The 21,717-nt window shown below is 43.6% G+C and overlaps 1 protein-coding gene across 1 annotated transcript in view; it reads right to left on the bottom strand.

The window, feature by feature from the left end:
* Nucleotides 1–16,696: 16,696 nt before the first annotated feature.
* Nucleotides 16,697–21,717, bottom strand: part of LOC134331915 (protein kinase C-binding protein NELL1-like) — a 194,655-nt gene continuing 189,634 nt past the window's right edge. Inside the window, exons 18-20 of the mRNA XM_063013452.1 lie at nt 21,299–21,475; nt 18,096–18,320; nt 16,697–16,755 (exon numbers count right to left, since the gene is read on the bottom strand). Of these exons, the coding sequence (XP_062869522.1) occupies nt 16,705–16,755; nt 18,096–18,320; nt 21,299–21,475 (453 nt within the window). The 3' untranslated portion in view covers nt 16,697–16,704. The remainder of the gene's footprint in view (nt 16,756–18,095; nt 18,321–21,298; nt 21,476–21,717) is intronic.

Raw genomic sequence — 21,717 nt, 5'->3', positions numbered from 1 at the left:
AATACTACTACTACTACTACTACTACTACTACTACTAATAATAATAATAATAATAATAATAATAGTAACAGTAAAATAAAGGATTGTATAAAAGATCTGGACCCACTGTGACCTTGATAAGGACAAATGTGCTTTCACTCCCTGTGTTGCTGTGAGCGGTGCTCATTATTTATTCACATTAGAAAAAGTATTTATAGAATTATAAAGTATAATTAATTAAATAATTGATGGACAAAAGTATTGGAACACCCCTTTTAACTACTGAATTTATGTGTTTCGAAGAGGGGCTCAGGTGGCACAGCAGCTACGATCCAGGGTCTATTCCCCAGTGGTGCTATCGGCCAGTCAGGCATCAGCATACAGACCATAAATGATTAATCAATTGTTATGTAAAAGTTATTTAAAGGAAGTCTTCAACTTTGTAGTAACAGTTTAGGGAAGGAGCTTTAAATGTATGTACAGCTGTGCTATCAGCCGGTTGGGTGTCTGCATACAGACCTGATTGGCTGTGTCTGAGTTTGGTTGATATTAGAGGCTCAGCAATAGATCAGCTTCCCGTCCAGGGTGCGTTACTGCATTGCACCCAGCACTGTGACCCTGACCAGGATAAAGTGGTGATAAAACATAAAAATGACATAAAAAGTGGTGAAAAGTTGAACGTGACCTGTTTTATGATCTGTGTTTTATTCTTGTGTGTTTATAGTGCAGCACCAGGTTAAACTTCTCCAGTATGAGCTGATCCATCACCGGAGCTTCTGAAGCTTTTTATTATTTCCTTTGTGTTTTGTGTTTGTTGTTTGAATAATAAATGAATAATAATTACGACTCGTGCACGTCGTTTAGAAATAGAATAACAGTGCGGTGAACCTGGACCTTTACGTGGTTTTTACTAATTAATTTTGTACCCACGGCGGCCGCCGATGTTAATTACGTGCGCGTTGAGTCTCGGTGCTGCCGTGAGCCGTGCAGATTGTTTATTTACATTTAATAAAAAGTATTTATAGAACTATAAAGTATAACTAATTAAATAATTGGTGGGCAAAAGTATTGGGACGCCCCTTCTAACTATTAAATGCATTTCATGAATGAGTTTCAGCCACAGCAGTTGCTCACAGGTGTCATTTAAAGGAAACAATTTGCTTTAAACTTTGCAGACACAGTTTAGGGAAGGCCTGTTCCTGTTCCGCTCCAGCATGGACCTCGGCCCCACTCAACAGCTCTGGAATGAGCTGGAACATCAACTGAGCATCAGTGCCCAGTCGCACAAACACTGTTATGTTTCAGCTGAATGGGCACAAATCCCCACAGACATACTTCAAAGTCACATCAGAAGCCCTCTCAGAAGAGCGGCTGTTGTTCTAGCTGAAAAGATCACCTGACGGTCGCTCTGTTTTAATAGTATTTCATTTTGAAATGGGACGTCCGACAAGCTCATGGTCAGATGTCCGAATACCTTTTACTCATACGGCTTTAAAACTGAGCTGTTGTTGCTCTTAGATGTTCCCACCTCACAGTAACAGTGATGACCGGAGCAACTCCAGCAGGTTCCTATGGCAGATCCTGTACAGCAGGACTCGCTATGCTTCACGTGTTCCTCCACCACTGATGTCAATGCCTTGACCGGACAGCAGAGGTCGCCATTGCAGCCGGAATACAAAGAAGCCCCGTATGACCTTCCATTCTTCAAGCATGGTCAACTGTTTGTCCAAATGTCAAGCGCCCAGTCAGTTCGGTAGCACCGCTTTTAATGAAGCTCACCATTTCCCGCAGCTTTTGTACTAGTTTTGTGTATAATAACTAGCATGAAACGTCCCAGTAGGTGCAGGTTCTTCCCTAAAGCCTGTCCAGCTAAATATATTCCTGACGGAGCAGACAGGAGCCTGTCCTGGTTTTTAGGACACACAGGCTCTCGAAGGATCTCTGGTCGGGCCCCTGGGTGTTGATTAATGCATGCGTGGGGTATAAAAATCTCACCCACACACGGTTCCTCTCACGGTTCCTCTCACGGTTCCTCTGGTGTCACCTTGGAGCTGAAGGGTCACAGCATGGATCCAGCATATGTTCTCGCTCATTACTGAGTAATGATGGCTCTCGTTGACCCCGGTCATCTCGTTCATCTTTATGTTTATTTTAAATTCTCCAGTCGACGCTTCATCTCGAGGGTCGTTAGTACGAACAGTTCTGATACAAACATGCCGCTAAATAATGCAGAATATTTTCCTGACAGCAGGTCTGTGTAAACGTGTGAGATACCAGGATAAAAGCTAAATAACTGTATGCCATCGGTCTTTGTTCTAAACTGATTAAAGCTGGTACAGGACCAAGAACTACGGAGGGTCGTGAACCCAAACCAGCACGTTTTAAGTGGGAGTGTGTTCTGTTTCTCATCTTTATAAATGCTGGTACACGTACACCACATTACACACACGAGGACTTTGTTGTCTTGCCTGTCCGAGTTGCTTCTAGCCTGTAGAGCTAATAAGGATTAGCAGGTTTCATTATTTTGGTTCATTGCTGGAAGGGAGAAATACTGCTTCCAAAAATCATTTCCATGTTTAGCAGCCTGGCGTGTCACGCCTGCCATGTAAACGTGGATAAAACGCTGCTAGCTCGGATGCGGAATCGGATTAATCCGGCACAGCTGGTTTATCTGTACATGCAGGAAAAAAAACAGTACTGGATTATAATGTCAGATCAGCCATAACATTAAAACCACCTCCTTGTTTCTACACTCACTGTCCCACTTAGTAGTTCTACAATTACTGACTGTAGTCCATCTGTTTCTCTGAATGCTTTGTTAGCCTCCTTTCATGCTGTTCTTCAATGGTCAGGACCCCCAAAGGACCACCACAGAGCAGGTATTATTTAGGTGTTGGATCATTCTCAGCACTGCAGTGACACTGACGTGGTGGTGGTGGTGTGTTAGTGTGTGTTGTGTTGGTATGAGTGGATCAGACACAGCAGCACTGATGGAGTTTTTAAACACCTCACTGTCACTGCTGGACTGAGAATAGTCCACCAACCAAAAACATCCAGACAACAGCGCCCCATGGGCAGCGTCCTGTGACCACTGATGAAGGTCTAGAAGATGACCGACTCAAACAGCAGCAATAGATGAGCGATCGTCTCTGACTTTACATCTACAAGGTGGACCAACTAGGTAGGAGTGTCTAATAGAGTGGACAGTGAATGGACATGGTGTTTAAAAACTCCAGCAGCGCTGCTGTGTCTGATCCACTCATACCAGCACAACACACACTAACACACCACCACCATGTCAGTGTCACTGCAGTGCTGAGAATCATCCACCACCTAAATAATACCTGCTCTGTGGTGGTCCTGTGGGGGTCCTGACCATTGAAGAACAGAGTAAAAGGAGGTTAAAAAAGTATGTAGAGAAACAGATGGACTACAGTCAGTAATTGTAGAACTACAAAGTGCTTCTATATGCTTCCTCTTCGAAACACCATATGGTCAAAAGTATTTGGACACCCGACCATGAGCTTGTCCTATATCAAGGATGAACAATAATAAAATAGCTAAAATGCTATTTTAATAAAATAAATATAATGCTTTACGTCTTTATAGAGCTTGCTTTGTGCACGGGGGGACAGTCATGCTGGAACAAAACAGGAAAGGCCCTTCCCTAAACTGTTCCTGCCTGAAGAACATGTTAATATGACTCTGTGAGTGAAGCAGTCGCTCCTGTTTCTTCTCTCTTTGTTGTTTGGTAACGGTTCCCTCGCCGCGCCCCTGAGTAACCCGACGGGATCGAAGCGCCGTGCTGCATGGTAACGTGCACGATCCGTCACTCGTCCCATAAATCCCAGTCTGACCAGCATATGAATTATTGAGAAAGGTCGCGTCCCTTTCAAATTCCCTCCGAGCTTTACGTCTCCCTGCAGAAAGAATAGGATTTTAATTGCCATTGATTTTCCTCGTTACCTGTGTGCGTCCTTCTGGTTCCTCTTGTTCTAATTACACCTCGTACTGACTGAGCATCGCCGCCTCCACTAAAGAGCCAGGGTTTGAACCAAATAACCTCTGATTACGGGAACCGGCGGCAGCTCTTTAATAAATGCCGCACGCGTTCTTAAGTCAGCTGGAAGATAACGTGCAGTAACTGGGATTCGGTGTCGGATCTGTTCTGAAAAGCTTTGTACAATATTTTGGAACAAATGCAGGAATTTATTTCTATTTAACCGTGTTAGACTGTTAGACTGCTGGGGAGGTTGGGCACCGATGTAGAGAGATAAGACCTGGATCATAGTCAGCATTCCGATTAATTTCACTACTGAGGTCAGGGCTCTCAGACTATTCAGAAAGAACAATCTCTAAACTATTTCTTCTTGTGTTTGGGCCTTCCCCAAACTGTTTGCATCATGGATTTTTCTTCATTTCAACAAAGGCGCCGTCCATCATCAGTATTAAGTAAATCTCCTGTGGCTCTTTCCTGTTCGGACCACTGTTGGTGGGTACACACCTACCCACCCCGGCTGCCTGTGACACCCCTTCCTGTCTCGGAGATGCTTCAACCCAGTCGTCTGGCCATAACAATCTGGTCCTGATCAAAGTCCCTCTGGTCTTTATGCTGTTTAGATATTTTGTGTTCAGCATGTGAACTACGAGGAACCTCAATCAGATCAACATCTAACAGATCTCTCAGTCTCACATGCACCGCTGTTACGAAATAGGCATTTCTGGGGGGGGGGGTCCTAATGTTTTGGCTCTTTGCGTATCTACAGTGTATCACAAAAGTGAGTACACCCCTCACATTTCTGCAGATATTTAAGTATATCTTTTCATGGGACAACACTGACAAAATGACACTTTGACACAATGAAAAGTAGTCTGTGTGCAGCTTATATAACAGTGTAAATTTATTCTTCCCTCAAAATAACTCAATATACAGCCATTAATGTCTAAACCACCGGCAACAAAAGTGAGTACACCCCTAAGAGACTACACCCCTAAATGTCCAAATTGAGCACTGCTTGTCATTTTCCCTCCAAAATGTCATGTGACTCGTTAGTGTTACTAGGTCTCAGGTGTGCATAGGGAGCAGGTGTGTTCAATTTAGTAGTACAGCTCTCACACTCTCTCATACTGGTCACTGAAAGTTCCAACATGGCACCTCATGGCAAAGAACTCTCTGAGGATCTTAAAAGATGAATTGTTGTGCTACATGAAGATGGCCAAGGCTACAAGAAGATTGCCAACACCCTGAAACTGAGCTGCAGAACAGTGGCCAAGATCATCCAGCGTTTTAAAAGAGCAGGGTCCACTCAGAACAGACCTCGCGTCGGTCGTCCAAAGAAGCCGAGTGCACGTGCTCAGCGTCACATCCAACTGCTGTCTTTGAAAGATAGGCGCAGGAGTGCTGTCAGCATTGCTGCAGAGATTAAAAAGGTGCGGGGTCAGCCTGTCAGTGCTCAGACCATACGCCGCACACTACATCAAATTGGTCTGCATGGCCGTCACCCCAGAAGGAAGCCTCTTCTGAAGTCTCTACACAAGAAAGCCCGCAAACAGTTTGCTGAAGACATGTCAACAAAGGACATGGATTACTGGAACCATGTCCTATGGTCTGATGAGACCAAGATTCATTTGTTTGGTTCAGATGGTCTCAAGCATGTGTGGCGGCAATCAGGTGAGGAGTACAAAGATAAGTGTGTCATGCCTACAGTCAAGCATGGTGGTGGGAATGCCATGGTCTTGGGCTGCATGAGTGCAGCAGGTGTTGGGGAGTTACAATTCATTGAGGGACACATGAACTCCAATATGTACTGTGAAATACTGAAGCAGAGCATGATCCCCTCCCTCCGGAAACTGGGTCGCAGGGCAGTGTTCCAGCATGATAATGACCCCAAACACACCTCTAAGACGACCACTGCTTTATTGAAGAGGCTGAGGGTAAAGGTGATGGACTGGCCAAGCATGTCTCCAGACCTAAACCCAATAGAACATCTTTGGGGCATCCTCAAGCGGAAGGTGGAGGAGCGCAAAGTCTCGAATATCCGCCAGCTCCGTGATGTCGTCATGGAGGAGTGGAAAAGCATTCCAGTGGCAACCTGTGAAGCTCTGGTAAACTCCATGCCCAGGAGAGTTAAGGCAGTTCTGGGAAATAATGGTGGCCACACAAAATATTGACACTTCAGGAACTTTCACTAAGGGGTGTACTCACTTTTGTTGCCGGTGGTTTAGACATTAATGGCTGTATATTGAGTTATTTTGAGGGAAGAATAAATTTACACTGTTATATAAGCTGCACATAGACTACTTTTCATTGTGTCAAAGTGTCATTTTGTCAGTGTTGACCCATGAAAAGATATACTTAAATATCTGCAGAAATGTGAGGGGTGTACTCACTTTTGTGATACACTGTATGTGGTGTTCTCCTGCATCCCCTGACTGCCAGTGTTTCTAGAGTCCAACAGTAGTGTGCTTTACACCAGTCTAGCAGATGCTTGGCATTGAACATCCGAACTATGAAGCTCCTGATAAAAGATTCCTGTTCTAGAGGCAGTTTGAAACTTGGTAGTGAGCGCTAGAACCCAGGACAGATAACCGAGGCATCAAAGCTGAGCTGTTGTTGCTCCTAAATGGTTTTATTTCACGATAACGATGAGCAGGTCAGCTCTAGCAGGACACACGTTTGATTTTAGCTGCTGGAGTCTTCAAAGGTGTCTACAGTCTTTTTGCCAGTGAAGTTGATAAGAAGTGGCAAACATGCCTGTTATAATAGGATGGCAGAGGGGCATTTCAAAATGATGTACCCAGTACTGGGGTGGTCCAGCAGTTTCATACACTAAGCCACATCTCTTGAGACCTGAGTCTTGAGTTTAAGGGAGGATGGAGGTCCGTGCTGAGTCTGGTTCCTCTCCAGGTTCCTTCCTGAAATCTACAGTTTTCTAGAGTTTTTTTTTTGCTTCTGTCACCCTCGGCTGCTCAACAAGGGTTTTAGTCTGTCGGTCCTGGATGCTGTAGTTCTTAAGTTGCTTTGAGATGATGTATATTGTAAAAACTGCTATACAAATAAATTTGACTTGCGGGTGCCAGATTGAGACTTTTTGGAGGATGCGTGTGTACCCTGCGGTCCTCCTTGGACAGCGGCGGGCTCCAGGATGCCCAGAGTAATCTAATAATAATGCTGCAGAACACTGTTTTTGTGTTATAATGAGTGTACGCATGTAGATGAGGAATCTTTAATATATTAGTTAAAATATTCCTCACATGCTTTAAAATGACCAACGAATACAAACAAAACAGATTGGAATCGAGCGGCGGCTCTAATTACTGCGCTTACTCATATTTTGCTGTAATAAAAGCACAGAAGTGTGAAGGAGGTCATGTTTACACCCCTGCAGATGTGTGTGTGTGTGTGTGTGTGTGTGCGCGCACTATATCAAGTATGTAGTGCAATAAAAGAAAGTAATTGGCCTCCTTCCTGGTATCCGCAGGAGCTTCTCCATGTGGGTGAAGCAGAGCAGGGACGTAATTTCCTGCCTCATTGTTGCGTTCATGTCCAGTTAATGTGAAATGTAAAGTCTGTTTCCTCCTCTTCGCTTCCTCCTGACCCGCCTCGCTGACGTTTATCTGTTAGCTTTGAAATGAAAGCAGTGGCTAATTATTAATACTGTGGAAAGTAATGTAAAAATTTAAGTAGAACAGTATCATGAATTTCGGGAGGTGAGTGCAGGTATGTTTTTATGAGAATCGTGGGCAACACGAGGTCTAATTAACCCCACGGAATTTAGACTTGATTCCTCGTGTCCGTCTGATCTCACACCCAGTTGCTTTAACCCCACTGAAACCAAAATAATTAAACAAGGTCAAATCTGTTTCCGATGATATGATTTTTATCTTAACTAAGCTTGTGTATACAGTATAAGTGCACTTAAATGCTGGAGCAGCTTCTTTGTGGACATATATTGCTTACATATGGCTTAATATGCCGAAGCAGCTTTTTTGTTTACATACAGTATGTCACTTAAATATGGCTTAACACCATTTTTTTCCCCTATTCATTAATGCTTTTTCTCCCAATTTAACGTAGTCAGTTTGTCTTCCGCTGCTGGAGGATCCCTGATTGCATTTGAGAAGGGTATATTCCGACGTGTGCACAGTCCTAGTTGGCCATTTCTTCACTCCCATGCTTCTGCACGGGCGCCTCTATCTGCACAGCGTTTGAAGACCCCACTGCACTTGGTCCGGTCATTTTCCCACCCAGCAGACACGGTGGGCAATTATTGTCTGCTGCAGGCACTGCTAATTGTGCCCGCTAGATGGCGCCCAGCCGATCGGTAGCAGAGCCAAGACTCGAACTTGGGTGTTCAGAATCTCGGTGCTGGCGTGCTAGTGGAATATCTTGCTGTGCCACCTGGGTGCCTCATTCATTAATATTTAATGATATTACGGATTATTAATAATATTTCTTTGCTTTTTTATATCTTTTGCTTTTGACTGCTTCTGTATGTAGGCGTTGCCACACCAGATCAACCCTACTTATTTTATTCGGCCCTGGGACCTGCACAGAGAGCGGCCCTTAACCCTCAATTGCTCATTGTGTAAGTCGCTTTGGATAAAAGCGTCTGCTAAATGATGAAAATGTAAATGTAAAATGTAAATATATGGAATAAAGATCTGCCATTCACAGCTAAGAGGGAACAGGTTTTTACGATAATAAGAACTTTTCAGAACACCATGTCCCACTGGTGCTGATAAAAATAATAGGTTATAATAGATTTTAAAAATGGTCCCTCAGAAGTTCAAATGGAGCGTCTATTTCTTCATAATCGAATATGCAGATAATCGTTATAATAGTTGCAGTTTTAACTCTTCTGATGAATTTGCTGATCTTGTTAGTTATTATTAATTGATAATCAGTGTGTAATAATTTATAATGGTTGAAATACTAAATAAATATAGTAAATTCCTGTACACACATCTTACTCAGCATTTTAATAGCAGAACTTTACAAACAGGACTGAGAATGAATAATTTTGGTACACTTCTGTAACAGTATTACATAATTTTGCCAAATTCCTTATAATAAGAGGTCATTAGTGGGCAGTAATTGGACATCTCATCATTATTCAGTGCAATACACTCCTGCAGTCTGCATTCTGTCCTGCAGTGCATTCAGTCGTGCTTGACTCCCAAATACCTTCCCTACTCCACCACTGGGTCATTTCTACGGTACTGGAGGTGATTTCAGTCCTCCCAGTTCAGATTTCCATCACTCGACTCTCTCTGCATCCCATTAGGACTTTCTGCTGGTGTTGAGACTAAGAGCTGAGGACACGATAATGAACCGAACCCGGAGCCGTGGGCACACACTCCCGCTGAGCTGGCACGGTTACCCGTGGAGAAAGAGAACCACGCCAACCCGTGCTATCACACCCTTCTTACTCATTTCCTCTCTCCTCATTTCCTGTATCTGCTCCACAATCTGCGGCTCGGAGCTCGAGCATCCCGGCAGCCAACAAAGAACTAACACTGACTGATTAACACCCCGACTGTATCAGGTCCTCTACACAAACGTGCATAATATATACATTATATTTACACTATATGGCTAAAAGTATGTGGACACCCCTCCTAAATATTCTGTTCCGATGTTTTAACTCTTTGTTAACCGGCCAGCCAAGGGTTTGAAATATTTAATGGAAGTACTTTAGTGGTCCTAGCCTAAACTCTGTTGAACCATAATGAGGGCAGTTGTTGCTTAGCCTCATATTATTAGTGTAGTAATCAGAAGGTTGTTGGTTCAAGCCACAATGCCCCTGAGCAAGGCCCTTAACTCTAAATTATTCGCATTGTATATGAAGGCAATCAGCGATCAATCTAAAGTAACACCGGAACTCTCACGCTAAAGCAAATCAGCCAGTAGGCTTGCAGGATACTGGCTGTGTCTGATTGTGCACACAGTTTACAGACAAGTGTGCCTAACTAGCAGTTTGGATGTGATTTAGGACACAGCCTGTGTTATTGAGACGACAGAGACAGACAAAAGGACAGGACGACAGGACTGATTAAATTATGCAGCTCTGCGAATGTGCAAGATTGTTCTACATTCCCTACATGGTGTGTGTGTGTGTGTTTGTGTGGTGTGTGTGTGTGTGTGTGTTTGTGTGGTGTGTGTGTGTGTGTGTGTGTGTAAGAGAGAGGTTGTGCAGTGTGGTGATAATTCAGTTAAAGGTCAGTAAATGTCAAACTCCATGTTGTTGGTGCTGCTTTGCTCTCTGATAGCTGCTTAACCTCTCAGTTTTGTTCCAGTAAAATAATCCATTTATCATTCTGCCCTGAGGTGGTACAATCCTAAACATGGTCCTGTACATGGTCCCATACAACAGGACCTTCTTGCTGTGAGGCGACAGTGATACCCACTGAGCCACTGTGCCACCCCCCCAAACATGCTCCTGTACATGGTTCCAAACACATTTCTAAACAATGCCCTAAATATGGTCCTAAACACAGTCCTGTAAATTGTTCTAAATATGTCCTAAAATGGTCCTGTACATTCTAAACATGGTCCTGTACATGGTCCTAACATAGTACTAAACATGGTCCTGTACATGGTCCTAAACATGGTTCTAAACACAGTTCCAAACATGGTTTGAAACATGGTCCTGTACATGGTTTTAAACATGGTCCCAAACATGGTTCTAAACATGGTCCTAAATATGGTTCTTAACAATAGTTCCGTACATGGTTCTACCCATGGTCCTGTACATGGTCCTGTACATTGTTCTAAGCATGGTCCCAAACATGGTTCTAAACATAGTCCTAAAAATGGTTCTAAACATGGTCCCAAACATGGTTCTAAACATGGTTCTACACATGGTCCTAAATATGGTCCTGTACATGGTTCTACACATGGTCCCAAACATGGTTCTGTACATGGTTTTACACATGGTCCTTTACATGGTCCTAAACATGTCCCCAAACATGGTCCTGTACATGGTTCTTAACATGGTCCCAAACATTAACCTGTACATGGTCTTAAATGTGGCCCCAAACATGGTCATAAACATGCTACTAAAATGGTCCTACACATGCTACTAAATATGGTCCTAGACATGGTCCTAGTGTGATAAGCAACTCCTTAATACCTGTGGTTTTTTAATAGAATGTTCAACAAGCTCATGAACTAGTGTCTATATACTTTTGGAGATGTAGTTTTCTATACGGTAGAGAAAATAACAGATGTGATCCAATTTAGGATCTGGTTTCACATGGTTGGAAACTAGATCTTTCGTGCTCGTTTCTGATTGGTTTTCACCAGATCTCTTTGATCCTCATTTGCATAAATTTTTAACACCATTCAGTTTTAATTGGGAGCCTGACTCCGCCTATTCAAAGGTTCTAATGGTGGCTCCACCTTTCCTCACCACACCTCACCTTGTCACACGCCGCTGCTGCCCGTGTGTGTGTGTGTGTGTGAGTGTGTGTGTGTGTGTATTTGGTGAATAAAGGTGAGATTCATTTTCATGCTACATTGTCCCCATCAGAAAACGAGTGGATGTTATCAGCGCGCGACAGACATGATTACCCAGCGCCCAGCTTTTCTCTCGCCTGCTCTCTGCCCATAATGCTTTAGCAGTCATTACCCACAATCCTCCCTGCTGGAGTTTATTATGGGGTCTGTATACTCTATCTTATCAGACCGAGCCATATTTACGGTCCAGGACTCGCATTCACATCACAGCACATACTGCAGGAAGTGAGTGTGTGTGTGAGAGTGTGTGTGTGTGTGTGAGTGTGTGTGTGAGAGTGTGTGTGTTTGTATGCATGTGTGTTTGTGTGTGTGAGTGTGTGCGTGTGTGTTGTCGAAGGATGACTGCAGTCCGGCACTAGGAGATTTTGGTGCAGTGGGTTCTTTTAAAGAGACAGTGTGTAACTTTTGGTGATTTGGCGACACCTCTGGTAGAATAATGGAACTACAAGCAGCTCACAGATGACACACTGTATGGACAAAAGTATTGGGACGGTCCCTTGCTTACAGGTGTAATAAATCAATCATATAAAGTAAATGATATGCTGCTAACCTAGCAGCAACAGTTTAGGGAAGGCCCTTTTTCAGCATGACTGTGTCCCTGTGCATAAAGAAAAGCTCCTGTCCTGACCTCAGCCCCACTCACCAGCTCTGGAATGAACCGGAACATCGACTGCGCATCAGTGCCCAGCCATACAAACGCTGTCATCATTTGACTAAATGGACACAAATTCCCACAGACATAATTCAAAGTCTTTAAGCATTCTCAGAAAAGTGGCTCACATAATGGTCGCTCTATTTTAATAGCATTTGTTTTTAATATGGGACGTCCGACAAGCTCACAGTCAGGTGTCCAAATACTTTTGGCCATATAGTGTAACGGGCGGCACGGTGGCTAAGTGGGTAGCACTGTTGCATCACAGCAAGAAGGTCCTGGGTTCGATCCCCAGGCGGGGCGGTCCGGGTCCTTTCTGTGAGGAGTTTGCATGTTCTCCCTGTGGGTTTCCTCTGGGAGCTCCGGTTTCCTCCCAGACTTTCGATGATTTGGCGACACCTCTGGTAGAATAATGGTATTACAAGCAACTCACAGATGATACAATGTATGGACAAAAGTATTGGGACGGTCCCTTGCTTACTGAAAAGCTGGGATAGGCTCAAGCAACATCCATGACCCTACTTGGACAAGTGGTTAAGAAAATGAATAATTGAATGAATGAATATAGTGTAACTTTTTGGATCTTTACCAATATAAAAATTCTGTCAAATTTGCTGGTTTTCTGGCTTAAATTTGACTTTTTACATACAGTCCACATAGTTTTGAAACGCTTGAGGTCAGGACTTCAGGAAAGGCAAACCAAAAGCTTTAATTTAGCATCTACTGGGGCGTCCTACTACTTTTCCCATATTGTGTACATGTAGCCGAGTACTAGGTGTGCTGGGTATCCACCACATTTCGTTTTAATACGTGGAAATATTTAGTGATTTTATTTCCATTATTAAATGTTTAAAACGCCTCATTAAAGGCGCCTGATTGGGGCTCCTTGTTTGACAGACATCAGCGTCCCGCTGTTCCTCAGGCTGCTCTCCAAAGCGTTTCAGATGAAGCACATCGCAGCCTGTAGTGTTTACTGAGGGTGTTTACCATATTAGCACGTGTCTCCACTCTAATTACTAGCTGTCATTGCTTAAATAGTTCTGACATTGAATTAAATTAAAATGTTTTATTAAAATGAATAAAATCATAATCAGCACCATTATCATCATCCTGCATCTGCAGCTCCATCACGTCAACACACACACACACACACACACACACACACATTCACGTTACACAACTTTTCACTGCTTCTGTTTGGCCTTCACACACGAGCACAAGGTCTAAAACCAAACCCCCACCAAACCCCCACTGATCCCCCTCCATGATGTTTCTGACCCTGTCTGATTCATTGTAGTTTGGACTCGTATATATAGTTAGTTGGACTTGTATTTATAGTTATATATATATATATTTAGTTGTATATATACATATATAGTTAAATAAAAGGTTTTTGGCTTTGACTTGTATTTGTAGTTATATATACATCGTTTGGGTTGGATTTGTGTTTATAGTTATAAATAAGGTTTTTGGTTTGGGCTTGTGTATAGTATTTATAGTTAGTTGTACTTGTATATATAGTTATATATACATTTTTTGGTTTGAATATATAGTTAGTTGTACTTGTTATACATTTTTTGGTTTGGACTTGTGTATATAGTTAGTTGTATATATAGTTATATATAAGGTTTATTTATTTGTATTTATAGTTATATAAAAGGTTTATATATATATATATATTTGGTTTTTTGGTTTGGATATATAGCTAGTTGTGTTTGGTTTAGACTTGTGTGTATATATACAGTATATACTGTATATATATATATATATATATATATATATATATAGTTTTTTGGTTTGGACCTATAACGTATAGTTAGGTTAATGGAACAAAAGCACAAATTAAATTAAACATGGAATCATTCATGCCAGTAGGTGTGATGTGAACCCTCCGGTGCTCTCTGCTTCTTGTTTTAATGAATTCTGTAAAACCTCCTGCTTTACCAAAATCTCAAAATTTCACTTTAAAATGCAGCGCCGTGCCGCATAAATACTTTCATAAATGTCAGTGATGACGTGCGTCACGTTTCTGAGTACAGACTGTTTTGCGAGAGGAAAACATTTGTGGTTTGTGCCAAAACCATGTTCCTGTACAGAAAGTGAGAACGCTGGAGGGGAATCATCATTACTGCTGCAGTCACGACCTCTGCTGGCTGATCGATGGCGCTGCGCAGTGAGACGGGGGATAACGCAGATTAAAGTGTGACTCTCTGTGCACGATACGGATCTCCATATGAGCAGTTAAACAACATCATAACGTTTTGACTTTATAGTTTATTGTGTTTGTATTTTTGACCCAGTACATTTTTATTAAAAAAACCCACCAACTTAAATTCATGTACATTTTTTATGCGTTTCCATCAGTCCAGCTTCAGATCAGAACAAAAAATCACTTCAGTCAAACTGTATAAACAATCGTTCAGTCTGTTACAATCCTGAAAATATTTACACATAGATAAATCAATAACTCGATAACTCATGATATTATAAACAAACCCGCCGACTCCCGGTGGCCTCGGTGGAATAAATCGACTCTTTATCCACACGATTTATTTTCTTTACAGAAGTTGAAGCTTTACACTGTATATACAAAAGTATGTCGGACTTCGTTCCCATCCGTAAAAATAAATAAAATACAGAAATAATACTAATAATAACAACAATAATAACGTTTTATTTATAGAGTCGTTCCGACAATCCCAGACAAAGATACAAGACACACATATATAAAAATAATAATATTAAAGCTACACACACATGTAGTGCATTCAGAAAAGTGAAAATAACACAAGTGCATTTCAAAAACCCGTCGTCTTTAATATCTGAACTATTTTGTACTGGTTTATTTTTTTAAACGTATTTATTTATAGATCAGGTGTTGAATTATAAATGAGAACGAGTCGGGTGTAACACTAAACACGACTACTGTACCACAGAAAATGCCAATTTTAATTAAAAAAACAAAAACAAACGTGTGTGTAGTTTGAGCTTAAACGTCACCCAGGTTCATCACCTGGTCAGGGTCGCGGTGGGTCTGATTTACTGTGCGAAAGGTAGGAAAGTCCCCGGACTGATCGCCAGTCAATCACACACACTTTTAGTGGAGGTGCAAGTGTCTTCAATTAACCTGACTGCTCTCTGTACTGTTGGATAGAACCAGACCAGAACTGATCTGATATTTATAAAACCACTAGGATGGAACAGTGTACCACTACGGTAACACGCTGAATTAAATCTACACTATATGGGATCCTGATATTTGTCATGTGACCTGTAATGAAGACTCAAAATCAACGTATAGCCTGGAAAACACGATATCATGCCTATTACCAAGTTCATGTTTGTACGAGTGGAGTCAAAAGTTTACAGACACCTGTAAGAATGATGCATGTCAGACGTTTTGGGATTTCAATGCTTCTGTGCACTTATAGTTTGGTTTACGTCCTTTAGCACAAAACACAGCCTTTAGCGCTCTGTACAGTCCTCATATTCTCATATATGTTCATGGGATCAGCAACAAGCTTTAAGAGGCTTCTTTATTTCATGACAGACCCTACACGCACGGCAATGCAAAGCTTGTCTGACTGTGGACAGTGATACCCATGTTCCAGCCCAATTACATTTTCTTCCGACTCTTTCAGAGGACCACTGTTACACATATGTTAATGGTCAGTCTCTGGCTCTCTCTCTATACAGTCGCATTTTACATAGTCCTACAGAAGAGGAAGAGGGCGTGTCTAAACTCTTAAAATCCGGGCGAATGGAATGCAGAGCAACCAACGGAGTTCTTTTCAAATGTAATAAATTCTCATTGATGTTTAATCTGTATAAAGGTGTGATTATACGAGTGTCGTTTATTTGTAAATTGGGGCGTCAGGGACGGTTTAACCGTTTTCGGTACACGGAGGGAGACGTTAGCTGGCCTGATGCTAACTGTGTTAGCTTAGTAAGCTAAAACTGTGGTGGCGTAATCGCTGTCTAAGTAGAGCGTCTAAATAATCTGCCTATTGAGGTCCACGTCTGATTAGAATCCTCTCTACTGAGGCAGCTGATCAGATAGGTAGTAGGCAGCAGGGCGGGTCACTAGGCTTTCAGACTGACCCAAAGTCTCCACCCTAAGCTACAGTCATGAGCTTTGGGAAATGACCGAATGACCCTAAAATCGATAAGCGGACATGATAATAATGATGATTGAAATGCTTGTGGCTCAGTCTTATTGGTGCAGGCAAACTAGCCCTATGTAAGTGGGTTAGTATAAGTTATAATAATAATAATGTATGTTGCTTTATGTACGTATATTCTTGAAGAACCATTTCAGAAAGCATTGAAATCCCAAGACTGGCACGTCATACACGTCTCTTACAAGTACACACAAACTTTAACTGCAGACGGAAAAGCGAGCGTCCCAAAAACGTCCGACTCATCGTACAGGGTTCGGACGTGGTCGTCAGCTGTAGGTTCCAGGAAAGTAAAATAAAGTCGTTTATTTCTCACGAGGCTTCAGCAGGTCTGTCAGGTCCAGGAGGAATAAAACTCACAACACACGTGATGTCTAATCGTTCTGGATGCAGTCCAGCTCCACCATGCAGCAGATCTTTCCGTTCTGCGGGAGACGAGAGCGTGACATGATTTACGGGTCGCCCACAAAACCACGATCAAAAATAAAAAGCAATATTTATAAATCAGTGATTCTCAGCAGGCTGTAGGAAAAGCATTTTTAAATCACCGGCTGGCTGACGTGCGGTCAGAAAATCCATCGGGCTGATTTACACCGGTCAGCCAAAACACAGCGGTGAGTATTTCATAACTGATCTGTATTAGGAAGCATTCACATGAGAAGTGGCAAAACCGCTTTTGCGCCGACTGCACTGTTGTTTCCTATGGAGTGTGGCCGTGTTGGACCTGATTGAACTTTGACCCGGTGTGCCGCTGACCTTTTCAAAGCTCCTCCAATGAGACGAACTGTTTGATATGACATGGTAAAAGCAGGCCGTACAAACAAAGCTTAACGTGACTTATTGTACTAAAACACTGAGTGAGGAATTTCATTAGTGGAGGAACTTATGAGCAGTAATAATAAAGAGAAGTTTTATATTTTATATATTATTTATGCATTTTCTCTCCTTTATCTCCCGACTTATAAGCGCGTCCAGTTGCCCAATTGCGTCACGCTTCCTCTCCACTAATGCCAACCCCCGTTCTGATTCGAGGAGAACGAAGCTAACCCACGCCCCCTCCGACACATGGGCAACAGCCGTATGCATTTTGTCACTTACACTAGGCGAGTGCATATATACTGTATGAGGATCAGCCCTGTGTACGGAGAGACACACCCTGATACGCACTCTTTCCCTGCCTCAGTGCCAACAGACCAATCGTTGTTCATGTGGCCGCTCAGCCCAGCCGGATGGCAGAGCCGAGATTCGATACGATGTATTCGAGATCCCAGCTCTGGTGCGCTAGCGTGTGTTTTTACCGCTGCGCCACCTGAGCGGCATGTCTCCTTCTTTTACTACATTAAACCACGTTAAGCTTTATTTTGAACCAGAAGCGTTTTAGACTCTGGGAGAAGCTGATTCTGATTCTCATGATTTCTCAGAAGCTGGAGCTGTAACACAAGTTTAAAAGTGAAACAGGGAGGAGAATCCAGATGAACACAGATACACGTGGAGCTGTAACCCTGGATCTGCACCTTATTCCACACTAACACAGATTCAGCTCATATTCACACTGTGATGACATTTTACCGCACCGATCGAAGCCAAAATGCTTCTCACCATTCAGCTGCCCGATGGGTACGTGCCAGCTTGTGCCCGCTAAGTCTATCTGATACACTGAAAGCTCTGGCAGATTTCCAAAAGTAATAACAGGCTGGATAATTATGCTGAAAAAAAATGCAATCTGCACTGGGAATAATGTGTGTGTGTGTGTGTGTGTGTGTACCTTGCATGTACAGGTGGTGCAGGGTGCGCCGGGGTCACTCCACACCGACCCGCTGAGGCGCGTCACACCCGCCGGGTCGTGACACACCAGTCTGAGGTCGGAGGTCCCCGTGTCCGCGGTGCAGGGGTCAGAAACGCAGCGAGGACAACACTCGCCCTCCAGGATGGTCGAATGATTACACAGTAGCACCGGGCACGAGAGGGGTACGCAGCGCACCTCTCCGAGCTACGGGAACAAAGAGGATCTGGCATGAAGTGGACATCACATGAGCTAGGCCTGGCTCACAGTCAAGATTCTAATTCGTCCCAAAGGGTTTAACATGAGGTTGAGAGTCAGCGTTCTGTGCAGTTCAGTGCAGTTCTGCTACACTGAACTCACCAGAGCGTGTTTTAACGTTTGTTGTTGTTGTTTTAGGCACGAGGGAACAGTCGTGCTACATCAAGAGTGCGTCTTTCTCAATCTGTCGCCGCGAAGCTGGAGGCGAACTTCTGAGATAAAGTCGTCCGTGGAGACCAGCAGTAAGAGACCGGACGCTTATCGTGAAACTATCAAACGCTGGGAGCGCGGAGCTACAAAGCGCGCTGTCAGCGCTACAGCTGCGTAACTCTCGGTGCTGAACATCTGAAGGACGGCACAGGGAACAGCACTCAGGAGTTCGGTGTTTCAGATTTACTAAAACTCCGCGCACACCGATCCCTTTCTGACGGGCCCCCGGGGGCTGAGCGTCCCCCAGGCGATTTACGATACAGTCTGCGAACAGGTACTCTGGGTCTGTCTGAAAACCCAGCGCTCTCTCCACACAGACACATTTCCGATCGTCCTACACTCCTGAGACGAGGGCGTGTCTAAATTCTTACATCCCTTAAAATGCTCCTACTGAGGCGCCTTAATTCTGAGTGCTTTTTAATCCATCACTTCTGAGTATTATCATTTTCTCCTGGTCAGTTCTTTCCCTACACGACACCAAGGATTGAAGAAACTGTGCAGACTGGAGTTGAAATGAACAGGTTATCAGACGATGACGCGTGTGTACGTGTACGTGTACGTGTGTGTGTGTGTGAAGCAGCTGGTGATGAGAAGATAAACTACGCCAGGTTTTGACCCAGTTAGTTCCTCTCTGATAAAAATCAGCCGCTCTCCTGCAGCTCGGGGCAATTAGCGGCGTTTTTCTGACCCCGCTGTGCATGATGGGAGCCACAGAACATTATTAATTGCACAATATGGCAGCCCACCGTGATGCCCCAGCCGAACCTGCCAACCGCAGTGAACTCTGGGTAAAAGGCCACGGTGAAAGAGGCAGTAGCTTTAATGATGGAATGAGGAGGTGGAGGAGCTCCTGGGTTTAAACGTCACACGTTTCAAACAGTTTCTCCTTTTGATGATAAATATTCTGTATTTTATACATTAATGTCGATCAAAATTATCAACATTATTATTAGTAAAATATTATTATTACACTTTATGCCCAAAAGTATCTGGACACCTGACAATAAGCATTTAAAAACAAACTCTGATCTTATCAACTAGAACAACACCACCTTGTTTCTACACTCACTGTCCATTTTATCAGCTCCACTTACCATATAGATGCACTTTGTAGTTCTACAATTACTGACTGTAGTCCATCTGTTTATCTACAGGTCAGGACCCCCACAGGACCACCACAGAGCAGGTATTATTTAGGTGGTGGATCATTCTCAGCACTGCAGTGACACTGACATGGTGGTGGTGTGTTAGTGTGTGTTGTGCTGGTATGAGTGGATCAGACACAGCAGCGCTGCTGGAGTTTTTAAACACCTCACTGTCACTGCTGGACTGAGAATAGTCCACCAACCAAAAATATCCAGACAACAGCGCCCCGTGGGCAGCGTCCTGTGACCACTGATGAAGGTCTAGAAGATGACCGACTCAAACAGCAGCAATGGATGAGCGATCGTCTGTGAGGTGGACCAACTAGGTAGGAGTGTCTAATAGAGTGGACAGTGAGTGGACACAGTGTTTAAAAACTGCAGCAGCACAGCACACACTAACACACCACCACCATGTCAGTGTCACTGCAGTGCTGAGAATCATCCACCACCTAAATAATACCTGCTCTGTGGGGGTCCTGTGGGGGCTAACAAAGCATGCAGAGAAACAGATAGACTACAGTCAGTAATTGTAGAACTACAAAGTGCTCCTATATGGTAAGTGGAGCTGATAAAATGGACAGTGAGTGTAGAAACAAGGAGGTGGTTTTAATGTTATGGCTGATCAGGGTATATAAAATCGAACATCCACAATGCTTTGTGCCAACAATTTAGGGAAGGTTTGCTCCAGGGCACCAAGCCAGATCGTAAAGTCATTGTTTGATTACAGGACACATAAGCCCTGATCACAACTCCATGTAACATCTAATAGAGTGAAAAAGCTCTTGGGTACACGACACATCTTTGGGATCAATCGGAACGAAGACCAGGACAGGAATCAGAGAAGCCTGATCTAAACTATGAGTGGATGTGGTGCTTTACTTCTGCATTCAGCAGGTAATTACGTTTCATCGATCTCAGCGGAAAAATCCACGCAGCTTATTAAACGCCGGTCACACGCCGCTCGTACAGTCGAGCGATGCGCTGCTGATCAGTTTAGTGAGCAGTCATTCACGCCGGCTGATGTTGGGAGTGCCGGCGCGGTTCATTTGGGAGGCGGAAGTGTGGAGAGCAGCCAGGCGAGGGTTATTTAGATTACGACGCGGCTCGAGCGCACGTGTGTTCACGCGCCGACGGGTTAGAAAAACAAGCCGAGAAGTTAATCAGCGCAGAAAATGGAGTCTTTGGAGCGGCTATCGGTGTAGAACAGGGGTTTAATTCCCCTCCCCGGCGGTCTGTGGTGAGTGTGACTAACGTGTGTGATATTCTTTCTGTATTAACAGCTCATAATTTAAATTTAATTAAGATTACGGTACAGCTCAAATGCACATGGATTGATTGTTTGTGCTTTCTTTCAGCTTGTGTGGCTTCACAGCTGAGCTGTTATTGCTCCTAGACGTTGACGTGGGCACTCGGGCACCGGAACTAAAACATGGGCAAAGGATGACGATCGAGTGATCTGATTGGTCCTCTGATCGGTCCTGTTTTCTCCAAGATCAGGCATTTAAACAGGACGTTATGCCGGACTGGTGATGTGTGTGTGCGAGTGTGTGTGTGTGTGTGTGTTTTACGTACCAGGCACTGGCACTGTTGGCAGTTGTAGACCCAGGACTCTCCGCTGTGGTACAGCGTGTACCCGTTCTGATGAACACACTGGCTGTTCTGGCGCGTGTCGCACTCCGGACAGCAGGACAGATCCACATCCGAATCCGCACACTCGCACCCTCTCCTCCTGCAGAACACACGCCCCTCCTGTACCAGCACGCACACGGGTTTCAGGTTGGTTAAATATTTGGCATTTGTACCCATCGTTCTGCACATAATTACTGATAAAAATAATAAAAACTAGGATTTCACACAGACTCACTGACCACAGCCAAGCAAGCTTCACATCTGCACTGGATTAAAGGATGCCAGGCAAACAAACCCCTTGGCATCTTGGCTAAAATTTGTTCCTAATCATATGGACTTCTTAGCTGCACAGTAGCCTGTAG

This window comes from Trichomycterus rosablanca, chromosome 17 (assembly GCF_030014385.1).
Source record: "Trichomycterus rosablanca isolate fTriRos1 chromosome 17, fTriRos1.hap1, whole genome shotgun sequence".
Lineage (NCBI taxonomy): Eukaryota > Metazoa > Chordata > Actinopteri > Siluriformes > Trichomycteridae > Trichomycterus > Trichomycterus rosablanca.
This window is presented reverse-complemented; position numbering and strand designations above follow the sequence as displayed.